General features: G+C 42.5%; 1 protein-coding gene across 1 annotated transcript; it reads right to left on the bottom strand.

Annotated features, from left to right (window-relative positions):
* Positions 1 to 1,214: 1,214 nt before the first annotated feature.
* LOC308303086 (alpha-actinin-2-like) lies at positions 1,215 to 22,012 on the bottom strand (the record flags this gene model as incomplete). Its single annotated transcript, XM_080747406.1, has 23 exons — positions 1,215 to 1,373; positions 2,385 to 2,543; positions 3,736 to 3,801; positions 4,081 to 4,227; positions 6,096 to 6,200; positions 7,599 to 7,673; positions 8,092 to 8,226; positions 8,912 to 9,094; positions 9,727 to 9,867; positions 10,360 to 10,468; positions 13,089 to 13,239; positions 13,761 to 13,908; positions 14,557 to 14,661; positions 15,003 to 15,128; positions 15,843 to 15,935; positions 16,138 to 16,223; positions 16,351 to 16,432; positions 16,952 to 17,030; positions 17,407 to 17,494; positions 17,916 to 18,002; positions 18,707 to 18,826; positions 18,958 to 19,072; positions 21,872 to 22,012. 23 exons carry the CDS (start codon positions 22,010 to 22,012, stop codon positions 1,215 to 1,217), a joined length of 2,700 nt encoding a protein of 899 aa, XP_080603532.1.
* Between the last annotated feature and the right edge of the window lie 4,621 nt (positions 22,013 to 26,633).

Genomic DNA, 26,633 nt, shown 5'->3' with positions numbered 1-26,633 from the left:
CGATGACATGGCATTGGGGGTATAGCTCAGTGTAGAGCATTTGACTGCATTGGTCCAACGTCTCATTGTTCCTCCATTGTTCCCATTAGTCCGACGCTGTTGAATGCTAACCTGGTGAATGTTAACCTGGTGAATGCTAATATGCCTAAACCTAACCCTAATCCTAACCCTAACCTCAGTAAAACTATGCCTAAACCTAAACTGGTGAATACTAACCAGGTGAATGTTAACCTGGTGAATGTTAACCCTAACCTCAGTAAAACTATTCCTAAATCTATAACCCTGTAGGACTAATTATGGGTATAGTTCCCCCGAAGGAGGCACTGCTTGCTCCACCTTGTGCCCAAGAATGAGCGCTCCTGGTCTCAATCTCAAGGAATCTCAAAAACACTGTGACATATAAACCAGTAACACATTTTTTGGATTTGCACCTTGCATCTCACATCTGTAAATCATTACCATCCCATTCAGTACTACAATTATTGCACAGTCTCCAACAACACAGATCAACTGCAAATAAATGCATATCCCTCAACATACGAGTATTACATTTTTTATTGCTATACTTGACCAGTTTCAGTTAATAGTTGAAATGTTTTCTTTTACATCCAGCACTTTCTTTGCCCTGGCAGGGGAAACCAGGATACATATTTTCTGGGCTTCCAGAGCCACTGACTGACATACATTTTGACCCTTGTTCACTGACACCTTTGTTAGCATATAACCAGGCTTGGGAGCTGGCTTATGGAGTTAGTGGCACCAATACCTGCAGTGACTGATCTCTGCCTATGTGTCACGGCTCTGGGACAATCTGGTAGACTTGCTAGAACCAATCCCTGAGAAGTAACTGAATTGTAATTTCAAATACTAATACAACAACAGTAGGCTACATCCGCTGTTTGCTACTTCTACTTAGGGTCAAACTGCAAAGCCGGGGTTTGTTATAATGTTTCATGCAACAAAACATCTTATTTCCACACTTTGTGGCACTTATCTTTGTTACACCTATCTTAGTATTTCAGATAGAAATTACACCGAATATGTTTCCTTTGTGACTAAACCAACGTAAATATTTGCTATTAGATTCACCTTAAAAATTGGTATTTGACCTATTTGATCTATGTCACAAACAGTTAGAAATAAAAGGTTCTGTTCCTGTGTCTGACACATCCCTGGTTTTGTGTGAACGTGCATGTGGTTCCCCCCACTGGCCACTAGACGTCACTTTCTCCATAGAGGGCAGTGGAGAAGGCTGAGTAGTCCAGTGCTCCAGGTACTCCATCAGGCCCAGTGTACAGAGGCATCCTGGAGATGCAGTATTCGGCCTGCTCAGGGGGCAGCTCTCTACGCAGCTCCTCCAGCAAAATATAAGGCTAGAGAGAGACAGAGAGAGATAGAGGGAGGGAGAAAGAGAGAATACGTTTTAGATCCTCCTGCACAATACACTGTTATACTGGGGGATAAACATAAACACTAGAATTGAGTCAATATTAATTAAGTTGGGTGCACTTGTCGTTTTCTTTAGCATAACAAAGAATAACAAAGTTGTACACTGATCAGTGGAGTTATAGGTAAAAACACAAATCGGCCTGTTATAGCGCCACCACGAGACTGATTTAAAAAAAAAATAGTGGCATTTATTCCCCTGCCTACTGGGAATGTGCATGCACAATTTCACCAAAATTGCACACTGCGTTCATGATTTCAGGCATTTTATTCAAAACGGACCAATCCTGCACACTTTGGAAGCCAATCAGGATGGAATATGAAAGACCTGAAAATACCTGTTTTGTTTAATGTCTATAGAGATACTGTGTACCGATTTGCAGACAAAATCTGTAGGAGTACTGTCCAAAAATGTGTTTTGCAAAAATCCACCTCCACCTTCGCCATGGTTTCCTTTGCCCCTGGCTTTCCGCTGCCCCAGATTCCCCCTGGCCTTTTAACTGCACTCTCTCTGCATCACTGTTGTTCTGCTCTTGGATTTCTAATTCTACCATTACAATTATACTTCAAACATTTCCATTTGGATTAGGATATATAATCCATCCTGTGGATAGCAAAAAGAAAACTGTGTGTGTGTGTGTGTGTGTGTGTGTGTGTGTGTGTGTGTGTGTGTGTGTGTGTGTGTGTGTGTGTGTGTGTGTGTGTGTGTATGTGTGTGTGTGTGTGTGTGTGTGTGTGTGTGTGTGTGTGTGTGTGTGTGGTGAGAGAGAGAGAGAGAGAGAGAGAGAGAGAGAGAGAACACAGTCCTCTAGTAAAGGTGATTCCTCCACCCCATTACATCACTTCTATTCCTTCCTCTAGCCTCCCTTTTACAATTTCCCCCTCCACCATTTCTGAATCAGCAGTCTTGCCATCCATCCATCCATCCATCCACTCACCTTGTCAGCTGCAAGGATCCTGAAGGAAGCTACAACTTGTTCTGAAGTGTCTGTGTCCGCTGCTTCTCTGGTCATGAAGTCAACAAACTGCTGGAAGGTGACCTTCCCTGTGCCGTTGGGGTCCACTAGGCTCATAACCCGTGCAAACTCAGCTTCACCCTGCACACAGACATTTACACTATTTACAATAGCCAATCTACAAGCTCACAATGCGTCACATTGTGATGCATAGTGAGCTTGTACATCTCTTATTTTGAACGTTTATGAACATTTTTGAAAATATAAAATAAGGCATAAGGGATTAAAAAGACTACATTTTTGCCATATCAATATTCCAAATCCGAGATGATATCTAGTATCAAATGAATAATGATGATATCAATATAATATCGATATTGCCCAGGCTGCAAAGTAGCCTACTACTAACTGACGGTCACTACTATCAAGACCACATCAGGTTCAATCAATGAAGTCACCAATACAGGGCAGAATGATTAACTACACATTGTATTTTTAACTGAGTGACAGACAGACCACTGACAGACTGATGGACACAGGCATCTGCCCTTGGTACAGGACATTCTGAAACAACCAGACCTTTCATTCCAACAAGGTAATGGGAACACAATTCACACTGTGTGTGTGTGTGTGTGTGTGTGTGTGTGTGTGTGTGTGTGTGTGTGTGCGTGCGTGCGTGCGTGCGTGCGTGCGTGCGTGCGTGCGTGCGTGTGCGCGCGCGTGCGTACGTGCGTGTTCGTCTTGACAGATTGACTATGACAAAGTGCTGTAACTATTATTTTAATTATTTAGATTGTTATCATTTAAATAGATGACCTCTGCATTGCTGTAGGGTAATCTGCATTGCTGATCTGATATCGTGCATCAGGAGTGGGAGGGACTAGGGGTTAATTTCGGTGCAGTTTCTTAAGGTTGTGTATCCATTAGGGTTGCTCAGTCGGTAGAGCAGTCTCCTTTGGACCACAAGGTTCGGGGTTCAATCCCTGGCACCGTCAACTCAGCGTATGAGTAGCCTGGCTTGGGTAACTAGGATGTGAGCTAAGTACTGGGAGCTGATGGTACAGTAGGTGTTGGCGTTGCACTCCACAAGAGTCCATCTCCTAGTGTCTTTAAAATGGGTTAGACACCATTGTCCTTAGAGGAGGAAAGTTTACAAAGCAAGTGTGTGTGTGTGTGTGTGTGTGTGTGTGTGTGTGTGTGTGTGTGTGTGTGTGTGTGTGTGTGTGTGTGTGTGTGTGTGTGTGTGTGTGTGTGTGTGTGTGTGTGTGTGTGTGTGTGTGTGTGTGTGTGTGTGTGTGTGTGTGTGTGTGTGTGTGTGTGTGCGTGCGCTTACCACATCATAGCCCATAGAAATCAGACAGGCCCTGAAGTCATCTGTCTCCATCCCTCCTTTCTTTTTCTGGAAAACAAAAATGTGCGGGGACATGAATTCTTTATTTAACCTACTGGCCTAACCCAACATTAACCTTAACCTTAACCCTAACCCCTCACCCTCAACCCCTTAACACTTAAATAACTTTATCCATGACCCCTTACCCTAAAATGAACCCTAACCCTAAACTAGAACCTAATTCATCATTTAAAAGAATAATAATAACAATGTCTGCACACGTTCAATTTCAGATTTTGCTATGCATGCTTGTGGGGACTTCTAGGCCACACGCGCGTGCATTCTTACCCGGTCAAAGTGGGTAAAGGATTGCCTGAACTCATTTATCTGCTGCTGGCTGATGCCCTTGGCGTCACGTGTTAGAACCTGGGTCTCGATTTCATTCACGGTCCTGGCTATGGTGGTGAGCAGCAGCTCCCAACCCACACGGACATGCTACAGGGAGGAAGAGAGAGACATGAGACATGTGAGAGAGGAGCCAACATAAAGAAAGTTAAGGTTAAAAGAGAGAGTACTGGAGAGGAGAAAAAACTTTTATTGCTGTATATTTTTTCATTTGTTTCTTTATTATTAATATTATTATATTGAGTGAGTGCTATTAAATTACAATCTAGGATATGTTAGGAATAACAGAGAGATTGATGAGCCAAGGCCACAAAAGTGTCAATGTGAACTTTTGCCCATTTAGAGGAGTTTTCCACCTCTCTTCTTATCTAATGGGGGGTATTCCCCACGGCGGAGAGTCCCTGTCTGTTTCAATATACCAATAGCATGACTGCATGAACTGAATGACAGACAACCTTTCACCTGAAGCCCTATGCTGAATCGTATTGACTCCCAGACAACTGATAACTGATAACATATACAGTGCAGTGCTGAACTATGGCACCAGTAGTGTGCCTGTATACGACATTTAGAGTTAAGACATTTGAACATCCCACAACCTTAATTAGAATCGCCCCAAAAAATAGTGTGTTTGTGTGTTGGTTTGTCCATCTGTAACTCCACGTTCAGCAGTTGTTCAATTGTCTAAAAAACATAATACAAAAATCAATAACGCATGTACCTTGCCCAACATCAACTTTATCACCTTCAGATGTGTCTCTACTTATCATAATCCCCAAATGTTTAAAATATTTTCCCAAATTTTGGCCTGTAGGCGGCTGTCCTGTGATGCGATTTACATCACAAATGGGCGTCAACAAGTCTGTCTGTCTGCTGTGATGCGATTTACATCACAAATGGGCGTCAACAAGTCTGTCTGTCTGCTTCACACCAAGGGGCTGTAGGCTAGTAATAGTAATAATAACAATTTAGTCCCCACTCAGTCATTGGGGTGTTTTTGTCACTGTATATTATGTATATAATTTGCACATACGTAAAATTTGTCTTCAGCATTTACCCATCCTATAAGTACTAGGAGCAGTGAGCAGTCTTGCTCAGGGACACACATCGACACATTGCTGGCCTGGCCTGAAATCGATCCTGCAACGGCCAGGGCCTCTGGCTACCCAGGCAGGCCCACTAACCACTCAGCATATTTTCCTTAAATCAGTTCAGTCGAGTCAAGGCCCAACTATGATGGAAGTCAGTGTTAAACGTAAATTAGTTTTAACCGTGTGAAGAGGGCTTTATTGTGGGCGTGCGTGCGCGTGTGTCAGTGGTCAAGTTGATGGAAGGACAGAGTCATTAGATATTCATGTTTATTTACGGCTCATTCTGGAGTGACGTTCTGAAACGAGACACCTTGGAGGAATTGCCACACATCCCTCCCTCCCTCCCTCCCTGTCAGACCCCACGATGACAGACAGACATGCAGTGACAAGCGTGACACACATTTTGTATGATGACTTTGACCCTGATCATGGTTTCCATATTAAAGGGGAGTTACGTTTAGACTAGTGAACCGAGGACAGATACGCAGGCTGGAATTGAACCGGGGACCATGTCATTATGTGGTAAAGCAACATCATAAAAAGAAAAGGTTACTGCTCTCAGTCTCAACAACAACAAAGAATAGAATTAAAAACAAAATGTAGAAAACTATTAAATATAAAGGAAGGGGTCCCAACCTACTGTTTGGGAAACAGTGCTTTATATTGAGGGATTGCTCTTAAATAACACTTTTTTTTGTTGCTTATAACATGGATTTGCATGTGCGTGTGTGTGTGTGTGTGTGTGTGTGTGTGTGTGTGTGTGTGTGTGTGTGTGTGTGTGTGTGTGTGAGAGAGAGAGAGAGAGAGAGAGAGAGAGAGAGAGAGAGAGAGAGAGAGAGAGCATGTGTCTGTGCATGCTTGGCTTACCTCCATGGAGTAGAGGGTGTGTTTATTGTCAAAGACCAGGTTTTCCTGTATCTGCTGATGATCTCTCTCCAGTTTGTCAATGTTGGCCTTGTAGTTGATGATCATCTGATCAGGAATATAATGTGTGGTTACAGAGTCGTAAGGGTCATTGAGAACTGATCTACTGTAGAGTAGGGCATTCACCAAATATTCGAATATCAAAGTCACTATTCGACGTTGTTCACCGAAGTCGAATATTCGCTTATTTTTTTTGTTTGTTATTGTTTTCTCTTTAAGAAATATATAGTTTATAAAGCTTGGCTAGATAGGAAGTCATTAGAATGAGTTGTCAATGCCCCTGGTGGATGAATTTGTTAATGCTCTATACCAGGGGTTCTCAAACCTTTTTAGGCCGTGACCCCCAAAATAAACATATTTGAACTGGGGACCCCCACCCTGACAAGCACTTGGAATTGTAGGTATTACATTTAATGTGCCTCGGTTCTGCAGATAAATATTGTGAAAATAGCAGATCTACATGCTCAACGCCTCGCAACGTGAGGCGTTGTGAGCATGTAGATCGGCTATTTTCACAATGTTCGCCTCTTGCTTAATTAATATTTTACAGTTTGGCCAGTCCTGTCAAATATTCGACTATTCGAATACTTTGAGGTAGAATAATTCGAATACTAAAAATCACTATTCGGGAATGCCCTACTGTAGAGGGTACACATTCTGCAGGGCATATAGAATACAGCACTTCTCAGGAATATGGTGTCTGTGTAGTTGTATTTTAAAGCATGTATTTTAAAGCATGGGTGTTGAAGGATCTGTTATCTGTAAGCTTTGTGTGAGTGTTGTAAGCATGGCTGGAATTTCATTGAAGCCATAAAGGCCATGGCCCCTCAGGTTGACCTATTGCCCCTCAGAAAATGTGGCCAGCTACTGGCGTGTCCTGGAAACATTTTTAGTACTATTTCAATACTATGATATTCCCACCAGTGTTGGGGAAGTTACTTTGAAAATGTTATAATATATTATTATTACATTCATTTAGAATAATACTTTCTGTAACAAATACAGTAATGTGTTATTTATTTACTTTCACAAAAAGAAGAGCAAGAGGACTACTCTTAATATTAAATGAGGGAACAGAGAAGAAGACACAATAATGTTATTGATATTAAATGCTATTTTAGCAGCCAAATTCCAGTCATGAAACACAAACTGGGGCTGCAGCACCCTCTACAGGTGCAGTGTATATAGTTTGAAAAATCCAATAAAAGTCTAAAATAGTGTATGGCAGACAAACTGCATTGACATTAGTGTGCTTAAGTTTAAAAACTATAATAATGCATTACTTAACACAGTAACAGTGTCTTACCGAATTTGAAAAAGATAATGCATGTTATCTTATTATGTGTGTTACTTCATTCATCACAGCCAGCTGTATTGGAAATGAATGTGTTCTAACAAAATAATTGTTAATAATTAGCGCCACCCTTTGTGAAGGAGATGATTTACCTGTTCAAACTGCTTCACCTGGTTCAGCTGCTCCTCCAGTGATCCACCCAGATCCACTGTGCTACGGCTGATCTCCTGGACAGAGGGACACGTCACACCAGCTTTAATTCCATTTCACTTCAACATTTAGATTTTCTTCTTTTGTTGCCTAAGTCATGTTTATTTGCTTTTATTTAGGCCTATATCTGCCAAACTCTACTCTGCTAACACTGCTGCTTCATTGTGCTTTATTGCCTATGTCCTCCAGAATCAGAATGTTACATAAAAAAAAAGAAAATCTGCCTAAGTCAAAGGTTGACTTAAAATCACTTTCTGTCATTTTAGAATGTAACACACATTTGTATAGGCTGAGGACATAGGCAATAATGCACAATGAAAAGCAGCAGTGCTATTATAGAGTAGAGTTACAGTAGGCAGGAAAACATGACTCGCGTCACGGCAACCATACTTGCAATTTCCCAGAATTGCATCTTTCTAGTTGTCTTTGGCCTACCTCCATCCTGGACTGTAACCAGGGTCCAATGTTGTTGGCCTGGGCAGCAAACTGTCTCCTCAGCCTCTCGTTGGCATGCTGCCGGGATAGCTCCTCCTGGAGACAGCTGTTCCTTGTGGGAACCAGCTTCTTCACCTGGGGAATACACACAGATACTCAAAACATGCGCACAAACCTTCATGTGCAGTATACATGTAGATGTGATCTGTTTGTATGCACAAACTGGCCCTATGCAATAGGCTCTATACACAGCAGCCTTACTGGAAAGGAATTGTGACTCTTCCTTACAGTACTTCCTTCACAGGTCTTATGGTGCTGATATTATGCATGTTGGCTCACTTGAAAGACTCGGCTACGCCAGTGGGTCTCGAACTGGGGTCCTGGACACTCATGGTTCCTTGAGGGAGTTCCTCGGCGAGTGTTCCATTTGTACTTAGAATTATGTAGGTCCTTGCAATTAAAAGGTTTGAGAACCAATGTGCTACACGAAATGGAACAGAGCCTTCAGCCTTCAACAGAGCATCAGTATCTTCGATGATAACACCTGTGAAGAAGGATGCCCAATTTCTTTCCAATATCGCTGCTGTACATAGAACCTATTGTTTCTTTTTTTTTTTAGGATTTGTTCTGGGGCTTTCACACCTCCACTGACAGGACAGCAGACTGACAGGAAACGGGGAGAGAGATGGGGAGCGCGACACGCTGGGACCGGGACCCGAACCCGCGACACACTGCCAGGCACCAGAGCCCACGTGGCAAGCACCCAGACTGCCAGGCCAGCAGGTGCCGCCAGAACCTATTGTTTCTGATCATCACCCACCTTTTCCCACTTGGCTCCTAGGTCAGCTATGCTGATGGTACTGTAGGGATTGACCAGGTCAGCATACAGGCCGTAGCTCTGGCAGATCTTCTGGATCTCACTGTGCACACTCAGGATGGCATGGCGCTCAGAGTCTGCCTCAGGCATGGTGGCTTTGAACTGCTCATGAGCTGACACCAGACTCTGGACAAGGGAGAGAGAGAGAGAGAGAGAGAGAGAGAGAGAGAGAGAGAGAGAGAGAGAGAGAGGAGGATAGAGGAGATGGAGAGCATAGAAGGACGAGGAGGTTGAATAATGCACATTTAGTGTAAGAATTTGTTGAATAATAGATTAGTCGAATAATCTACAGACAATTAAGGAAATAAATGAAATTCCCTGCCCATTTTGGTCAGGGAATTAAGGGTTTAGTGTGGTTTAGCACTTCTTTTTATGCACAACCTCAACAAAATGTGAATGCTTGCCTTTGTGTCAAAACTACAAATTATGTTTTTGACTGCTGAGTAAAACAAACTTTACCCTAGCATTACTACCTTATTTCACCATCACTTCATGATTGAATTTCATTTTAATTTATGAGTCTCATGATTTAAAAAATAAACATTAGATTATAATACACGTTAATTCATACATAGATTAATAGCCTATACAGTATACACATATAGCCATTACGTATAGTCACTGTTGGGTGGAAACCTCATATGTCCAAAACTGTTACTTTTCAGGATTCAAATTCAAAAATAGCAATCTTTTGATACTTTTGGGTCACGCAAAAAGTTAAAATATGGAGATAAGACATTTCTGCGTATGTACCATACCTGTATCTCATCTACAGTGTGGACTAAGAACATGTCCTGCAGGTCTTCTATGGCTCCTTCCATCCAGTTGTTGAAGGGAGCCGTTCTCTTAGTGTACTCCAGGTAGAGCTGGTCAATGGTCTCCAGTAGCTTCTCTGTCCTCTGGGGGGGGGGGGGGGGGGGAGGACACATAAGGATGCTGGGTTAACATTGTTTGGCGTGAGTGCAGCTAGCAGGCAATTTAGTTTAGTTTAGAACAGTGGTTCTCAACCTTTTCAGGCCACGACCCCCAAAATAATCATATTTTAACTGTGGACCCCCCCCCCCCCCCCCCCCCCACCCTGACGAGCACTAAGAGTTGAGGCATTACATTTTGTATAACACGGTTCTATTGTGAAAATAGCAGATCTACATGCTCACAACGCCTTGCGTTGCGAGGCGTTATGTTGTGTTTCTGCCTCTAATATTTGACAATTTGGCCAATGTATATAATTTGTTATTTTAGAGGTATTACAAATAGAATAGTTATTTTTAAATAATAATTTGCACTCCTATTGAAACTATGTTAGTTGTATCACCGGATTGCAGCTTTAACTTATATATAATATTATCTAATTCTTTTCAGATAAATAACGGTGATTGTGTGGATTCTACCTCCAGGTTTTCCCGTCTCTTCTGTGTGAGGGTACCAAGCTGATCCCACTGATCACAGATGGCTTGGCAGCGTTCATTAATAGCACCTGATGCAATGTACTCCAGTTCACTGAGGAGAGGAGAGGAGTACAATTTACAACATGCTTGTAAGTTAACACTTCCATGTGATATCTGTCATGCGATCAAATCAGGACAGTTTTTGAGTGTCGCCTGTTTTGAATGTTTAATTGTGTACAGACAGTGAAAACAAATTTCCTCTGGATCTTGAATCTTTATGATTAAGCGCAGCGCGCTGTGAGCTTGGAGGTCGGCAATTTTCGGTAGTTGATAGCACACTGAACTAGTAACTTTTGAATGCTGCCTTCAGGTATGGCATGGAAAGAGGGCATTTGCATTTCTTTCACCATAGTAAAAACTGCATTCATGGTCTTGAGGGGGCACTTTTTACAGACGGATAAAAGGGCAGGGGCTCAAGCCCCCTTTGATGTATATATTATGTGCATGTGCCTGCTGGCCCCTGTCTATGTGTTGAAGTGTCCCTGAGCAAGACACAGACGCATAACCCCTAACCGCTCCCCAGGCGCAAAGAAAGACCCCAAAGGGCCTGAGGACCAAATACAATTATTATAAGGTCTGACTCAATCTCTGCCTGCCCTCAGTTTACGTTCATGTCCACTCTCCTAACCCTTTAATATGGCAATAATAATCAGGGTCAAAGTCATCATGTAAAATGTGTGTCATGCTTGTCTGCATGTCTGTCTGTCAATGTTTGGCCTGACGGGGAGGGGAGGTGGGGGGGGGGTTAGCAAATCCTCCAAGGTGTCGTGTTTCAAAACGTCAATGCAGAATAAAGCAGAGGAGAAATTGAGCCGTAAATAATAAACATGACCCTGTCCTTTCATCAACTTAGCCGCTGAGACACACACACACACGCACACACACACACACACACACACACACACACACACACACACACACACACACACACACACACACACACACACACACACACACACACACACACACACATTCTCTTTCGTTTTTGAATGACTTCCATCGTAGTTGGGACTTGATTGGACCAACCTGATTTACAGTAAGCTTAATATGGTGGTTATCAAAATGTAGGCTAATACATGTTCAAGTGTCATAATGTCCTGTATTCTACTGATGCCATAGTTCAGTACTGTGTATGTTATCAGATGTCTGGGAGTCAATACGATTCAGCATAGGGCTTCAGGTGAAAGGTTGTCTGTCATTCAGTTCATGCAGTCATGCTATTGGCATATTGGAACAGACAGGGACTCTTATCTGTCTATGAGATAAGACTACAAGAAGAGAGGTGGGAAGAAAGCCCACTAAAATTAACTCAAGCACGCACACACACGCTCGCTCGCACACACACATGCAGCACAACCCTAAAGAAAGACCGGGGCCTTATTTGTGCTTATTTGAGATTTGCAGGAAATTTGCTAAGCCACTGACCTGGTGAGTGGAGCTACCAGAGCTACCTGACACACACACACACACACACACGCGCGCGCACGCACACACACACACACACACACACACACACACACACACACACACACACACACACACACACACACACACACACACACACACACACACACACACACACACACACACACACACACACACACACACACACACACACACACACACACCTGCTCTAGATCGTGATAGTGTTGATGTGAATTATGTCTTCATGAGTGACATCAGAGTCCTTCGACTGGATGTCCTCCAGCTATGGTTAGTCAGCCCACACACTAGAGCAAGGTTGGCCACAAATAGAACTTTTGAAAGCCCCCCCCCCTCCCACACACACACACACACACACACACACACACAGATACAGATACAGATACGTGTGTAAATGTGTGTTTGTGATACCACAGAGCTGTTAAAAGGCTGGCAACTTCTTCGCTCTTCTTGGTTGGAGCTTCAAAGCATCAGCTCGAACCCCTCTCTCATTCTTCCCTCCCTCGCCTCTCATCTAATAAATCTTTCTTAAGTCTTTCTGTCCCTCTGTCATCCTCTGCCACGTTCCATCTGGATCCTGCCCAGTGGTGCAAAAGGTACTCACATATTTGACTCACTCACTATTTGTCAAAGTATCAATACTGCAATATAGAAATACTCTGTGACAAATAAAACTCTGTAATTCAAATGTCCTTGAGTATAAGTATAAAAGTGTTGGCATCAAAATGTACTTGAAGTACCAAGCTAACAAGTCACAAGTACAAGCTCACAGCTTGTAGACCAGCTATTTTCAAATAGCCACGGTATAAAATAGGGCTAACGTGGTTTATGTATGTTTTATAATATATATAATATCTCGTCAAAGGATTTAAAGTCCACTCATTCCAATTACAGGGCCTCCAAAGAGTCCTGGATTGCTATTTTTCGTCACTACCTCATCGTGCCGGGAGCGGGTAATTTGCGCGCCTGCTGCCTTCCTTGGATGTGGTAGCCATTTCTCAGGCTCCCTCTCTATTGTCTGTAATAAGTAACTAGTAACTCAAGTTTTCAAATAAATGTAGAGGAGTAAAAGTACAATGTTTGGATGAGATCCAAGATGTACTGTAGTAGAAGTAGACTAAAAGTATTGGATATTGGAAATTGGACAAATGGAAACACTCAAGTAAAGTACAAATACCTCAAAATTGTACTTGAGTACAGTACTTGAGTAAATTTACACCACTGCTTACTTTAGCTCCTGTGCAATAGCAGCGATTTGCTCCACTCGGTCCTGGTGGGCGGCCAGGTCGCTTTCAAAGGCCTCGTGTTTCCTCAGCAGTGCTCTCACCTCCGTCAGTGAAGCTGTCTCAAAGTCCTTGCGGTTGAGGATGCGGTCCTTACCTGCCAGGGAAGCAAGTCAAAGGAGAACATGTATTTTAGAGACGACCCTATGCCAGATGTTGGGGTCCAATGCCAGACCTAAATGCCTAACCCTACTAAAGCTTCTATTTGAAAACATTTTACGCCTAACCCTAGACTAAAGCTTCTATTTGAAAACATTTTACTTATAGGCATACAAATAATCATCAGCTATTATGATTATACTTGGAGGAGGATTTTGAGTTGAGTTTTTTCTGTTTATGTTGTAGGAGGTAAAAGGTCACGGCACAATGTCTTACTATATATATGAAACCATCATTTAATTACACATTAATTACAACACATATTGCCACATGTTGTGAGCTTGAAGATCTGCTACCTTTAAAATCTTTAAAAGTTAAAACATCTGGACTATTCGATTTGACCATAAAATAAGACAAAAAAAGGTTGGACCTTACAAAACACATATTTTAATGCACATGAACACAAAATCACAAAGTCAGAGGCTACACATTTGGAGGCATCGTGGAGGCATCACTCACCAAGTGCCCAGGACTCGTGTGTGGCAGTTTTCTCTCTGAATTTCTCGGCCAGGTGCTCCACTCTCTCCAGGCGTCTGATCTCAGCGAGCATCCACTCCTCATAGCCCCTCTCTGCCAGCTCCAGACCCTGCCATGCGCTGGTGATGTCCTACACAGACACAGGTTTCATCTCAGGCCATAACAGTCAGCCTCCTTGACACCTGGTCAAACAGCCACTTTGGTGGACTGTTTTGGTTCATTTGAGATTTTAAACAGTATACATGCTTTTATTAACAATGATCAGTGAATTTAGCAACATCCCACATTGCCTTCCATAAGTTGGCAGTAGATCAATCCACATGGGTCTAAATATTAATCAAAAAGCCAAAACACTATACTCCAATATGCTCTAGTCTACTGCACTTTGCGTGGGTGTGGCGACTGGGCGTAAAAGTGTATTGCATAAGTCAGGCTTAAAGAAGAATTCCGGGCTAGCCGTCTTACCACGCTAATCTGATGTTATGATATCCATGAACGCTTGATACAGTTGTTTTTTTTTTTTCATCTTGAGTTCTCGGCAGCTCCGACCAAGATCTGACTTTCATAATAGCGAAAATGTCTGATGCTAGACCCCTCCCATCTCCGGTCACAGTTATTTCGCCAAGAAATGTACTATTTGTTAATGGATGGAACAACATCAGATTACCGTAAGAAAAGCACTCCTCCGGAATTCTCCTTTAAGAGTGCTATCACACAAAAGCATGAGTGTGGTGGTAGTGTGCATGTGTGTGCAATGTGTGTGCATGTGCTCACCCACCGACACCATGCGTCCCTCAGAGGGCATGAAGGCAGGCCGCCCGCTGATACGCAGCTTGGTCTGCAGGGTGTTGAAGCTGATCTCCAGCTGGCACTTCTCCTGGATCTGGAATTCACAAACAGGTCAGCTATACAGTACGTCAACCACGTTCAACCTGGTGTCCCTATTTTGGTGATGTCACTACAAAATATAACATTCAGAAATTATCAAAGACTTTCCAACATGGCAATAATAATAGCCAATCTACAAGCTCATAAACGTGTTGCACTGCAGTTAAGTGGTGAATTCTAGAGTTTCTAGAAATCGTCTCAGATCAACTGGATTTGCATAAACCTTAATCACTGTTACCGGGCCCACGCTTAACAAGGGAAACAAGCGTCCCCCCACCAATAATGGTAAATGATGATCATTTGGAAATGACTAGATAGACCAAAGCTAATACTAACTTTGGGTGGTTTGTGGAGTCGTCGATAGTCCCTGAAGTCCTCCAGCTTCTGACGCATGTCCGCCATTTTCTTCTCAGAAGACCTGTTCTCCAACCAGGGAGTCATACGATGGATCCACTCCAGCAACTAGTGAAGGAAAGACAGAGCAATGGATGGAGGGATGGGTGAATATAACCCACGCCCTGGCCTCCTTGCACTGGCTCCTGGTCAAGCATAGAATATACATTTTGAGATTATTGTAACACAGAGCCCTCCTTTGCCAGGCACCTCCATATCTATGTGACCTGGTACAACCTTATGTGCCCAGGAGGTCTCTGAGATCCTCATCCCAAGCCCTGCTGGTTGTTCCTCCCACAAGATTAAAAAACAAAGGTGAGTTTCACCCCTAGGGCCCTAGGCTATGTCCACCTAAAAACTGTGGCCCCAGTGGACATTTTTGAAACACTTTTAAAGGCTCACCTATTCAAACTGTGCCTTTACATAGCCCTTTATAATTACAGCTTTTGTGTTGTGACATATCATTTATTGATTTCCTGAATTTCACCACCTGATTGGTTAAATGCAGATTTTTTATTTTATTTTATTATGTCAATAATAAAATAATAAGTAAAACAAAATGTATTGTTGTGAAGCACTTTGTGACTCTGAAGTCTGAATGTCTGTGAAGATGCTCTACAAATACATTTTACTTACTTACTAGAGGGAGGGATGGATGGATGGAGGGAGTGATGGATGGATGGGGATGGAGGGTGGGGGGGAGGGAGGGAGGAAAAAAGCTCATGGTGGAGGGAAGAAAACAGCAGTAATAGAAGGATAAAGTTGCACACTCTCTTTCCTTACGTCACTGGCCAGCTTCTCGTACTCTTGCATCAGTTTCTCGTTTTCCTGGTTAACACCCAGAACCTTGCAGATGCGATTTGCAGCGGTCTCGGCCTGCAGTCACATAGAACCTTTTTTAGTAACAGTGACATCATACATGACACATATCGTAGTAGTCATTGTTATGGCTTATCGCCCTCCGTGTCCTTTAATCACCCCACTCACTAAATAAAGGCAGGGTATGTTACAAATTACAATACATGACATGTGATATGATTTATGAACACAGAAAACTATAATTACACATGTTTACTACCTGCTCAGCTCCAGCAAAGGCGTGGTAGAAACAGGAAACATAGGTCATGATGGCTCGCTCATCAGGCTTAGGGGTGTTAACAATGTCTAACAAAATAAAAAAATAAACAAAAACAAAACAAAAAACAGGGAGGGTGGATAATGAAAAGAAAGTCAAAGAGTACAGGATGAGAAATGAAGACAGAGAAGACGTCAAAGGAGTGAAAGAGCAAACCTTCAGCATCCAACATCTTGGGGATGTCCAGGTGCTTCTCAGCCACCTCCATGGCCAGGTTCAGATTACCCAGAGGATCGTTCTACAGACAATTGAATGGAATAGATTAGATCAGACCAGATGTAATGTAACCACTCAGAAGTAAAGAAGCTGTCAGCACTGCTGTCTTAAACGTGTAATGAAATAGAAGGAATAAACAAATACAGAAGTGCTAAGAAACTAAGAAAGGGATTGAGCTAAAGCCGAGTTCCTGTTTTACACAAAAAAAAAGAGGTGATGCCCCCAGAGGCAAAAACAAAAGGGAAAACGTTTTCCTTGGGTTCCCAGATTGGACAGAGCAGAATGGAACAGAATGGAATAGAATATTGTTAAAGTGGTACCGTCGCTAAACGAACATTAGGCAAAAAGGATTGATCTACACGCTCACAAGGCATTGCATTGTGACTCGTTGTGAGCTTGTAGATCAGCTATTCTTGACGAAGATATTTAGTGTAAAGGGGAAAGATTAGGAGGCCTAGTATTATAGACCCTCCAACAAGTACAGTATATATGTTCAAAAACTCATCAGTGCATGTGAATTGTGTTGGTTCATGCAGAGCACCTTGTTAAGCTTGGAGTAGTCTATGAGGTCAGGGCGGTGTCTGTGTATCAGAGCACACAGCGCCAGGCCATCTTTCCAGCTTCAAATTGACACACAGATCACAACACTTGAGAAACAATATGTCGAAAACAATAATAATGATAGTAATAATAATAATAATATTAAAGAAGAAAGAATAAGAAAGGAAAAAGAAAACCATATCCAATTCAATAAACATGAGTAGGCCGTAATAGGTTTCCTAATTCCAATAGTATAGACTCCAGTGGTTCTCAAACTAGTTAATTTCAAGGACCCCCACAACTCTGACAGAGTACAAATGGAAACAAATGGACCCATTTGGTTCCAAATTTGGTAACTCTCTCAAGAGTTATAGACCTGTTAGGGTCCCTTTGCAACCCCCACAAGGAGACTATGAGAACCACTGGTATAGACTATACCACAGGGAGTTGACTGACCTGACATGGAAGTTCTGGACGTTCACATTCCTGTAGGGAGCAGTTTTCCTTTGGCACCACAGAAGAAGACCCTCTTTGGCAGAGGTTTCTGCAGAAGAAGAAAACAACCAATATGGATATTGTCACTGTCGTGCAGAAACCTTGTATCTCCAAGTTTCAAATTTGTACTTTTTTTTCTCGCAAAGTAAAGTACTGCTTCATCACACAAGGCCGTCGCACAAAAGTAGTGAAAACAGCTGATCTACAAGCACACAACGCCTTGCAGTGCAAGGTGTTGTGTGCTTGTAGATCATCTGTTTTCACTAGTTTAGATCATTTTAAAAATGATAAATACGAAACACGGTTTTGGACATACAAGGTTTCCACCTGACGACAATATGGATGTAGAAGATAACATGGGCAAGGACAACAGATAATAGATGTAGTTTATGAAAAGTCAAAGTATAGAATTGAACAAATTTGCAAACATAATAGTGTCATTCATCAACGGACAGACAGACATGCTTTACCGTCCACTGAGATGTCCTGAATGGCAAAGCGGAGGATGATGGTCCAGATCATTCCTAGAGTCATCTTCGTATTACCATCCACTATCTCTACAAGGGCCCAGAAAGACACCTTTTAATGGGATATCATCTAAAAACCAATGTGCGTTGGATCCCTTAAACATCGTTTAGCCTACACACAGAGCACAGTATGCTTGAGGACATGTATGTCTATGCATTCTGGGACATAGAAATCCAAAAAGATTATTGTGCTGAAAAAAAGTAACTCCAGGAAGGAGCTAAGCTCCAACATCTGACTTTGTCCGGGCTCTGAAGCATGGCCTACATTTGGCCTACATCTTGGCACAAAGCACTCAAAGTTTGTTGCTTCACAGGATGCTTAAAGAGGTGGTGCCATAGTTTTGTACTTTTTCTGTTTTGTATGTGTCTATGGAGTTAACATTACTCTAACAGACCCCCAGCTGTGGTTATAATGTGCAAATGTGTCTTCCCTGTGTATTTTTGGATACTTCCTGAAAGCTGAAAGCCTCCGAGTCAAAAGGCCAGATCAACACTGATGACATCATAAACTCAGCCCCTCTTACCATAGACCCAACACTCAGCTGGGTCACCACCAACCTGACAACCAGGCATACTTTTTTTTGGGAATCTACTCATAACTGGCACAGCTCACTTCACACTAGGTGTGATTTTTATCTAATGCCCAGATGTTGTAGTACCAAGAAGGTTAATTCCCTACCTTTGATTATAATATAGTTTTTAATGTGAAGGTACAGTATGTGTAATCCTTTTACCCTCTGCTCCTATAGAGACCAGTTTCACTCCTTTGCTGGTGATGTACTCCAAAGCTTTGTTTACATTGGCGATCTTATGAAAGCGCATCTTCCCTCTGTCAGGCTTGGGAAGTCGTTCACCTGCAAGATGAAGTCACTTACGTTAACACATCATCTTCCTGGAAGTGGTATCACTATAGCAAACATTTGTCTTGAAAGGATAAACATAGACCTGTTACATTTTTACACAGCTATTATTGTTTCACACTGACCAGAAATAACCTCCAACAATAGCATGAGCTTCAGGCCATTCCTGAAATCCTCTTCAATGTTCTCTATCTGAGTGCCTGCCTTCCTCAGGTGAGAGTTACACCATGCTGTAAAGGTCTGAGAGGAGAGGAGAGGAGAAGAGAAGAGAAGAGAAGAGAAGAGAAGAGAAGAGAAGAGAAGAGAAGAGAAGTCTCCTCTTTTATTTAAGTATCAACTGGAATCTGGCAATAAAACTAAATATTTTCTTTAATATCTTGGTGTACAGATTAGCCTATATAATATACATTATATAAATATACTGTACATAATATAGTATATACACTATATACCACACACACACACACACACACACACACACACACACACACACACACACACACACACACACACACACACACACACACACACACACACACAGCAGTGATCTACAGAATGTGCATAGAAGCGGCCTCCAACTTCTATAAAATATTGGGACATCACATCCTTTCGGCGTTGAGTCATTTAATTTCGCATCGCGGTCATACAAATAGCAGAGCAAATCAGTTCTGTGAGACCCTGATAGTGACCCTTGGGCTGCAGTCCTCAAATACCTGCTTCTGCATTCCATCCGTGACGAACAGCAAGAACGAGTCGCGTTCATCATCGTATATATCAGTCCTGTTGTCTTGCTCTGTCTTCCTGTCGTTCAACTCCCTCTGTCTCTCCGAAAACCACCTGTAGAGGTTGACCAGGTGATTCGGATTTGGATTCTGATCCTGATCTGGTTCAATGTCATTAGCCTGGTGAGGCATTGTTCCTCCTGTGAGCTATGCGTTCTGCTCGGTACTTGGCCAGCCAACAGGCTGGAACTGTCCGAGGACACCCAGATCATTGTTGTTGTTGTGTTTTTTTCCCCCCTCTCAGGCGGAAGGAATCAGATTTTTGACCTTGTCACTTGTCACTTCAAAGGGGACAGGTGGCTTGTCTGCATTTCTAGTTTCTAAAAGCAGCGTTTGATGACATGTACAGTTGGGGCACAAACAATCCACTCATATGCACACACTGGCGCAGTGGCACACGCAGACACACACAAATACATTTTGTTTTTAAATGGGGTCTACTTCAAATAATGTTTCATAGGGTACTGGCCCATTGATTAGATATACTATGTATGTACAGTATATCTGTTTGGAATGACTTAATACACTGTATCATCATCATCATCATCTTGCAATACAAGGCTCAATATCAGATGTATGGTGCAATCTGGAGGTCAATGATCAGGGTCAAGAGGCTCAATTATTGATTAAAACATTGTCCAACATGAATCAAATACTAACGAAGTGGAAACTCCAAAATAGAAGATGCAAGACTGGCTCAGATACACATTATCATTTCTTGGGAACACTTGCGCCTTTCAGAACTTAGCCTTCCTCAGAGCAGATTAAAAAGGTTGTCATACATGACTTCTTAACTATTCATCATAGCAAGATGATACTGGTTGCATTTGAAAGCTTGTTTCACCCATTTTAGGACACTGATTGAGGTCATCTGGCGTGATGTGCCTCAGTGGTCTATATGCACGCCTCTAGGTTGCCTGTGGTTTTATTATGTTATGTGAATGGAAAACCACATTTCCCTACCCAGTATTCACAGGAAGCTGCACCAAGTTGGGACAGAGAAAGGACCTGCCCCCTATGACAGTGGTTCTCAACCTTTTCAGGCCCCGACCCCCATATTTTAACTGGGACACGAGTTGACATTCTGTATAACACGGTTATATTGTGAAAATATCAGCTATTCTCACAATGTCTGCCTCTAATATTTGACAATTTGGACAATGTTTAATTTGTCATTTTAGAGTTGTTAAAAAGTCAAAAATTGACACTTTAGAAAAGTTGATGGATATACCCTCTATATACTTGTTTACTTTTGAGTGAGAAAACAATGTTGCACATTAAGTTAATCATCTGGGGAACCCCCAAAATACATTGGGGACCCCCCTGGGGGTCCCGACCCACAGGTTGAGAACCACTGCTCTATGAGAAGAAGGAGCACACCTCAGTTTGCTCCATGGCATCAAGCCAGCTGACAACTGTGTATCACCACAAAAACACATCACTAAAGTCTGATTCATGTCTCAGCAAGTGTTGTGTGGCACGTCACTGAAAAAAAAAAAGAATGTCAATTGAAAGAAATCTAAGCTGGATTCAGAATGGTCTTCTGAGAACCTGTCAAGATTTAAATGACTTAAGCTGGCTAAAATGGAATTAAAGGCACGTAAACCCTTGTTGTACACACAGATATGGCGTTTGCGGGTAACAGGATAATTGTTGAGCCACGTCCAGCTGGACCTATGTCTCTTCTCATTCTCTCTCTGCCGCTCAGTTAAAATTAGGAGTAGCGATGCTCCCATCCATTTCGCTTGAACGTCATTCGGACATCTGTTGACAGCCCTCGTACTATTCATATCAAAGGAATGACACTGACCACTGTTCATTGCTATGGAGGTCTATTGTTGGATGCTCTCCGCCAAGGGCTGTCAGCTATTGTCAGCTATCAGGTTCAGGTTTGCCGGTTTTGCACTCCTTGGCTGTGTAGGTCATCATCAGCTACCATCCAAACCATTCAGTCCAAATAGATGTCTTAGTCTATGTGCACAAATCTTAATGAATCCATGTTGAAATATTTACTCTAAACAAAGGGGATTGAAGTTAACTCTCACATTACATGTAAATGGGAACAAATCTTTTGGTGACTTAAAGAGAGGTATAAATCCTTCACCACCCACTTAGGATGGATTTTAACGACGTGTCCACTGCTTAGCATAAAATGCCTTGCACACCGCACACATCTTGATGTAAGTATGACGTCAATTTGACATATATTTGTATCTATTTCCGTCTCAAATCCTGGTCTGGAGTAAATGTGCAGTACCTTTCGCTGTTGTTTCTCCCAGGCGGGGTCCAGCAGCAAGTCCCTGTCCCACTCATCCTCTTGTATGGTGTAGTCCATCTGCTCTTGCACCATGTAGTCATTGGTGGAGTACTCCACTGTGGTCTGCATGTCAGGCCTCATCCTTGGGCTCAAGCGTCACTGGCGAGGCAAGGCCAAAAACACGCAACAGGTAGGCTATATGCTTGATTCTGTTTCCCCTCTCCTCTGTGTCCTGCTCTCCTGCTGGTGACACTGTGTGTGCACCTCGGGTGAAGGTGAGCTTGCATGTGAGTGAGTTTGTATGGGAGAGTCTGGGAGGGAGGGAGGGAGGACAGAGAGAGAGAGAGAGAGAGAGAGAGAGAGAGAGAGAGAGAGAGAGAGAGAGAAAGAGTGCAATGGGTAAAGAACAAGAGGAGGTAGGATTGAGGGATACAGAGACCTTCAATTACTCCCTCAGTCTCAACAGTATAAATGCCTTTCAATTCATGTCAAGAGGACATGTAAAAATGTATGACAACAACATGCATATTTCACGAAAACAAACATAATCTTCCTAAATAACACAAAACTAATGGATAAACCTGAATGTATCTGATAAGAGTATTAGAGTAAAGTGCCCCACCACCAGAACTTCATCTCGACTCTGATTATTACTTATAATAGATTTAGTCTAAACTCAATTCGTAAACTCAATTCCCCCCGCAGATTCCTGTCCTGACCGCTGCACCCCATGACTGACAGCCCACAGTCCATCTACTGACATTACCCTACTCTCTCTAGCTTGGCATGGACAGACCCCAACCCTGATATCACTGCTAGTTTTTTATAGCTCTGGCAGAATTGTCTGGTTTCCATTGTCTGTCTCTCTCCACTCTGTCACTGTCAATAAAGTCTAATAAATGCCCACCAAAATATAGAAAATAAATGTTTATTATACAACAAGTAAAGTGTGGACATTGTTGGTGTACAAAAAAGGATCAACGTGCTCCATAGACCTTAAAACTATCAAAAATAAAAACATTAAATACATATAGACAATGAAAATTGTATTGCATCTTCTCTGGGTTAGATGCTAATTTTCTAAAGCTTTCACCTATTCTCATAAACAGTGGAAATGGGCCCAACAGGACCACATTTATAATGGTGATGTTTTGTGATGATTTGGAGCCCAATCTATGGGCTGACAACGTGACAACCTCTGACACAGCCCCTCATAAAAACACTATTGAATCACTACTCATCATCACTAATACTAAATATCTACACAAAAACTACATTTTTGTTACTTGATTGTTATTGTGATGTGTAGTGATTTATGTAGTGCTGAGTAGAGAATTCAGTGATTCGACTACTGATGATCACCACTGATACTTACTATAAATGCCTTTTCAAATCACTGCATGACAGCACGACTGCAAATTACTTCAGCCTCACTATTGGCTTTTGGGAAAGAACTATTATACAATCACTACTCATTCCTTCACATTTATTATTGAATAGATGATCTACAAGGTGACAATGTGTTGCAAGGTGATGCTGATGCATCGTGAGCTTGTAGATCGGATATTGTTGCCCCAGAAATGTTCCTGCAGAATAGGGATGCTAGGTTTCAAGTGGTTAACTGGTTGGTTTCACAAAAACACTGGGGCACAAATTGGTCAAGGCACAGCACACATGTACAATCATGTGGAGGAAAGTTTTGTCCATGAGCACCATGTGTCCACTGGTATGGTTTCACCTAGCATGGTGCAAACTTCTGTAAACTTCCAATCACCCTCCCAGCCAACAAGTCCCCAGCAGGCAGCAGTTTATCAAGGCCATTGTTCTCAGTCACTGTCTGTCTTGTCAGTGGGAAAATGTCTCTCTCTAGCTCTGATATTTGATCATCTCTGAATGACTATTTCAAAGCAGTTGATAACATCTACATGCTTGCCAAACGTCTCCACAAACTGATAAGGCATGGAGAAGGACATCTCTCTCTGGTCAAGATTGCCGAGCGGTGTAAACACTGGACATATTTATGGTGCCTCTGCCTCTTAATATCTGTTAATATGTGCCTTCAGTCGTTCTGTGTCCTGTTCTCTTCCAACAAGGGGTTCATTTTGTCACGAAGACAACAAAACCTGCATTCATGCTTTTCTGTTCTTGAATGCAGATCAAGAGGTCAACTCTATCTGTTCAACTCTGGCGAGATGCTCTGACATGCATTGATTGATTGAAGACTTTGTTAGAAGTTTGCATAGAAAAAAAGTACTGTTTCATCATGACGGTACAGTTCACTGGACTGGTACAAGGTCAATTAAAAGGAGATCCTAGGAAAGCACTTGGATTATTTACACAGGAAACCATGGAAACCATATTTAGCTCCTCACTGGATTATGAACTTGTCCTTAGTGTAGGAGTAAGTATGGGAAGGGTCTCCTCTCCCGCGTCGTCAACGTAGTGAACGTAGTCCCCATTCTCGTCCATTTCTACGACGATCTCGACGGTGCCCGTGGTGTTGGTGACGATGTCCCCCTCGGCGGCGGCAGCAATCGCGGCGGCTTCGGTGTCCGCCGCAGACAGTGACACGACGTTAGCAGACAGTGACACGACGTTAGTAGTAATGGTGAGCCCAGTGGGGACGGGAGCGAACACCTTCTTGCCCTTGCGGCCGTGTCTCTCCTCTCCCCGCTGCGGAAACAGGGTCGGTATCCGAATGCTGTACGTTTTTCTCCCACCGGCGAAATGAACGCTGCAGACTCTGTGTCCCGTCGTGGGCTGGAAGCACCCGGCCCGGGAGATGTTCTTCAGCCACTTCTCCCTCTCTATGGGATCCTTAGGGAAAATGTAGAAGCGTAACTCCCGTTCCCGTTTCGAGTTGTTGTAGCAGCCAGGGACACAGCACGTGAATCCGCCCATGATTGTTCCGGTTTTAGAACATAGTAACATACATACGACTCTTATTTTTAGCTTTAGTTATTTTATTTTGTTTCGTTCCTTCTCCTCTCCGTGTTGTTATCAAGCTCCTCTGCCTGCCTAGTGCCTACAAGCGGAACTACACGTCCCACAATGCTTACAATTTCCTGTTTATATTTCAGTCACTAACGCGTTTGAACTACATCTCTCATAATACTGTCTGCTTTCTGCTAATAATGTGTATTTTTCTGAGAAAGCTACCGCCACCTGTTGGTCATATCCTGAAAGAATAGCAGATCAGAGCGAGAGCATCAGTTCAGCAGAGTATGTCATTCGGGTCCTGTGCTGTGCTTTTCCTATGTGAACTTCTAATAAAGTATTCAATCAATCAATCAATCAATCTGTGTAAAGTGTTGATGAAGACACGTGTCTTCGTGTGGTTCCTGTGGAAATAAGCCTTGGCTTTCTAGGATCTTCTTTTAGTAGACATTGTCCTTGTACCAGTGTGCTGTCATGAAACTCTAATGCAAACTTCTAATACATTCTTCAATCAATCAATCAATCAAACAAACGCAAATAAAAGTAATTTTCTGTCTTTCTATTTAAGGGAAATTGCTTTTTGATCTGACATTCAAATCTAAATTTATATTTAGATATTCAGTTTGATTGATTTGTTGAGACGCCCTAAAGGGTGAGGTCTGCCTGGGTGACAGCAGACTGCTGGATGAGCGCTGGCACTTTGGCCTGGGATCAACTAACCCTAACCCAAAAAAATGCACACACCTGGTTGGTTGTTTAAGTTGGACATAATGTGGCCATATTTGAGATGACTGTTGGAATGTTTTTGACGTGATAGACGACATGAGACACAATATGTCCAAGTCAGGGGCATTAGGTATAGATAAAATTGTCATTTTGTGCTAATCAGTCTAAAAGCGCACCAAATTTTGCACAGATGTAGCCCATGCAGGGCATGCTCTAATGATTTTAGGGCACCTGAGCCGGTGACCTTCGGGGTCGCCACGGTGGCCAAATCCAATATGACCACCACCTATAAACGGTATTGGCTGCAACCTTTGAATCAGATGAGCTACAATGCAAACTTAGTCTAAATGTCATGTTTTTTGACCACTGCAAACATGTTGGAATGCTTATCATTATGATTGGGTGTGTCTAGAACCCACATTTGCATATTATGTGTTATAACTTTACTTTTGACACCTTTGGAAAACTTGGTGTCTATTTTATGTTTTTGAGCATTTGACACATTGTAATGCTCAGATTTATGATTACATCTCTCTAGAGGATATTACCAATGTGACCACTGTCCCACAAGATGTATTCAACATACGTTTTCACCGAGATTGAGTGTAGAGTTGTAGGAACAACCCAGCCTGTAATAGCACCTGAAAGATGGATCCAGTAAGTTCCCCAAGTATTTGTTTTGGAGTCCAAGTACCATCCACACAGCACACATAACATACTGAAATCAGGAATATGCTGTTGGATGGATAGGTTTCCTGATTCCAATTGAAGCTGCCCTGTCGAAGTGCCCTTTTTACTGCTGAGTCAGTGCAGCTAGACAGTGGGCGTAGCTTCTCAAGGGACATATTGCCATTTGAGAAAAGCCACTGTCTGGCTTCATCTACCCTGCTGCAGCCACAGCTTGTCCTCCGGCTGCAAGAGGTCACGTAGTGGGCGCTGTAAGTGTTGTAATGCTGGCGTCTTCATTATGTGGATGTGAAGGTGCCTGCACCAACAACAAAGGGTTGATAAAGGGTTGATACGACAACACAGAACGCCCCTATACCCACCAAACAAAACCCAGACATAGGTTTACATGTAAATATTCCTAGATACACAA

The sequence above is a fragment of the Nannobrachium achirus genome, assembly GCF_963921795.1.
Source record: "Nannobrachium achirus genome assembly, chromosome: 18".
NCBI classification, from domain to species: Eukaryota; Metazoa; Chordata; class Actinopteri; order Myctophiformes; family Myctophidae; genus Nannobrachium; species Nannobrachium achirus.
This window is presented reverse-complemented; position numbering and strand designations above follow the sequence as displayed.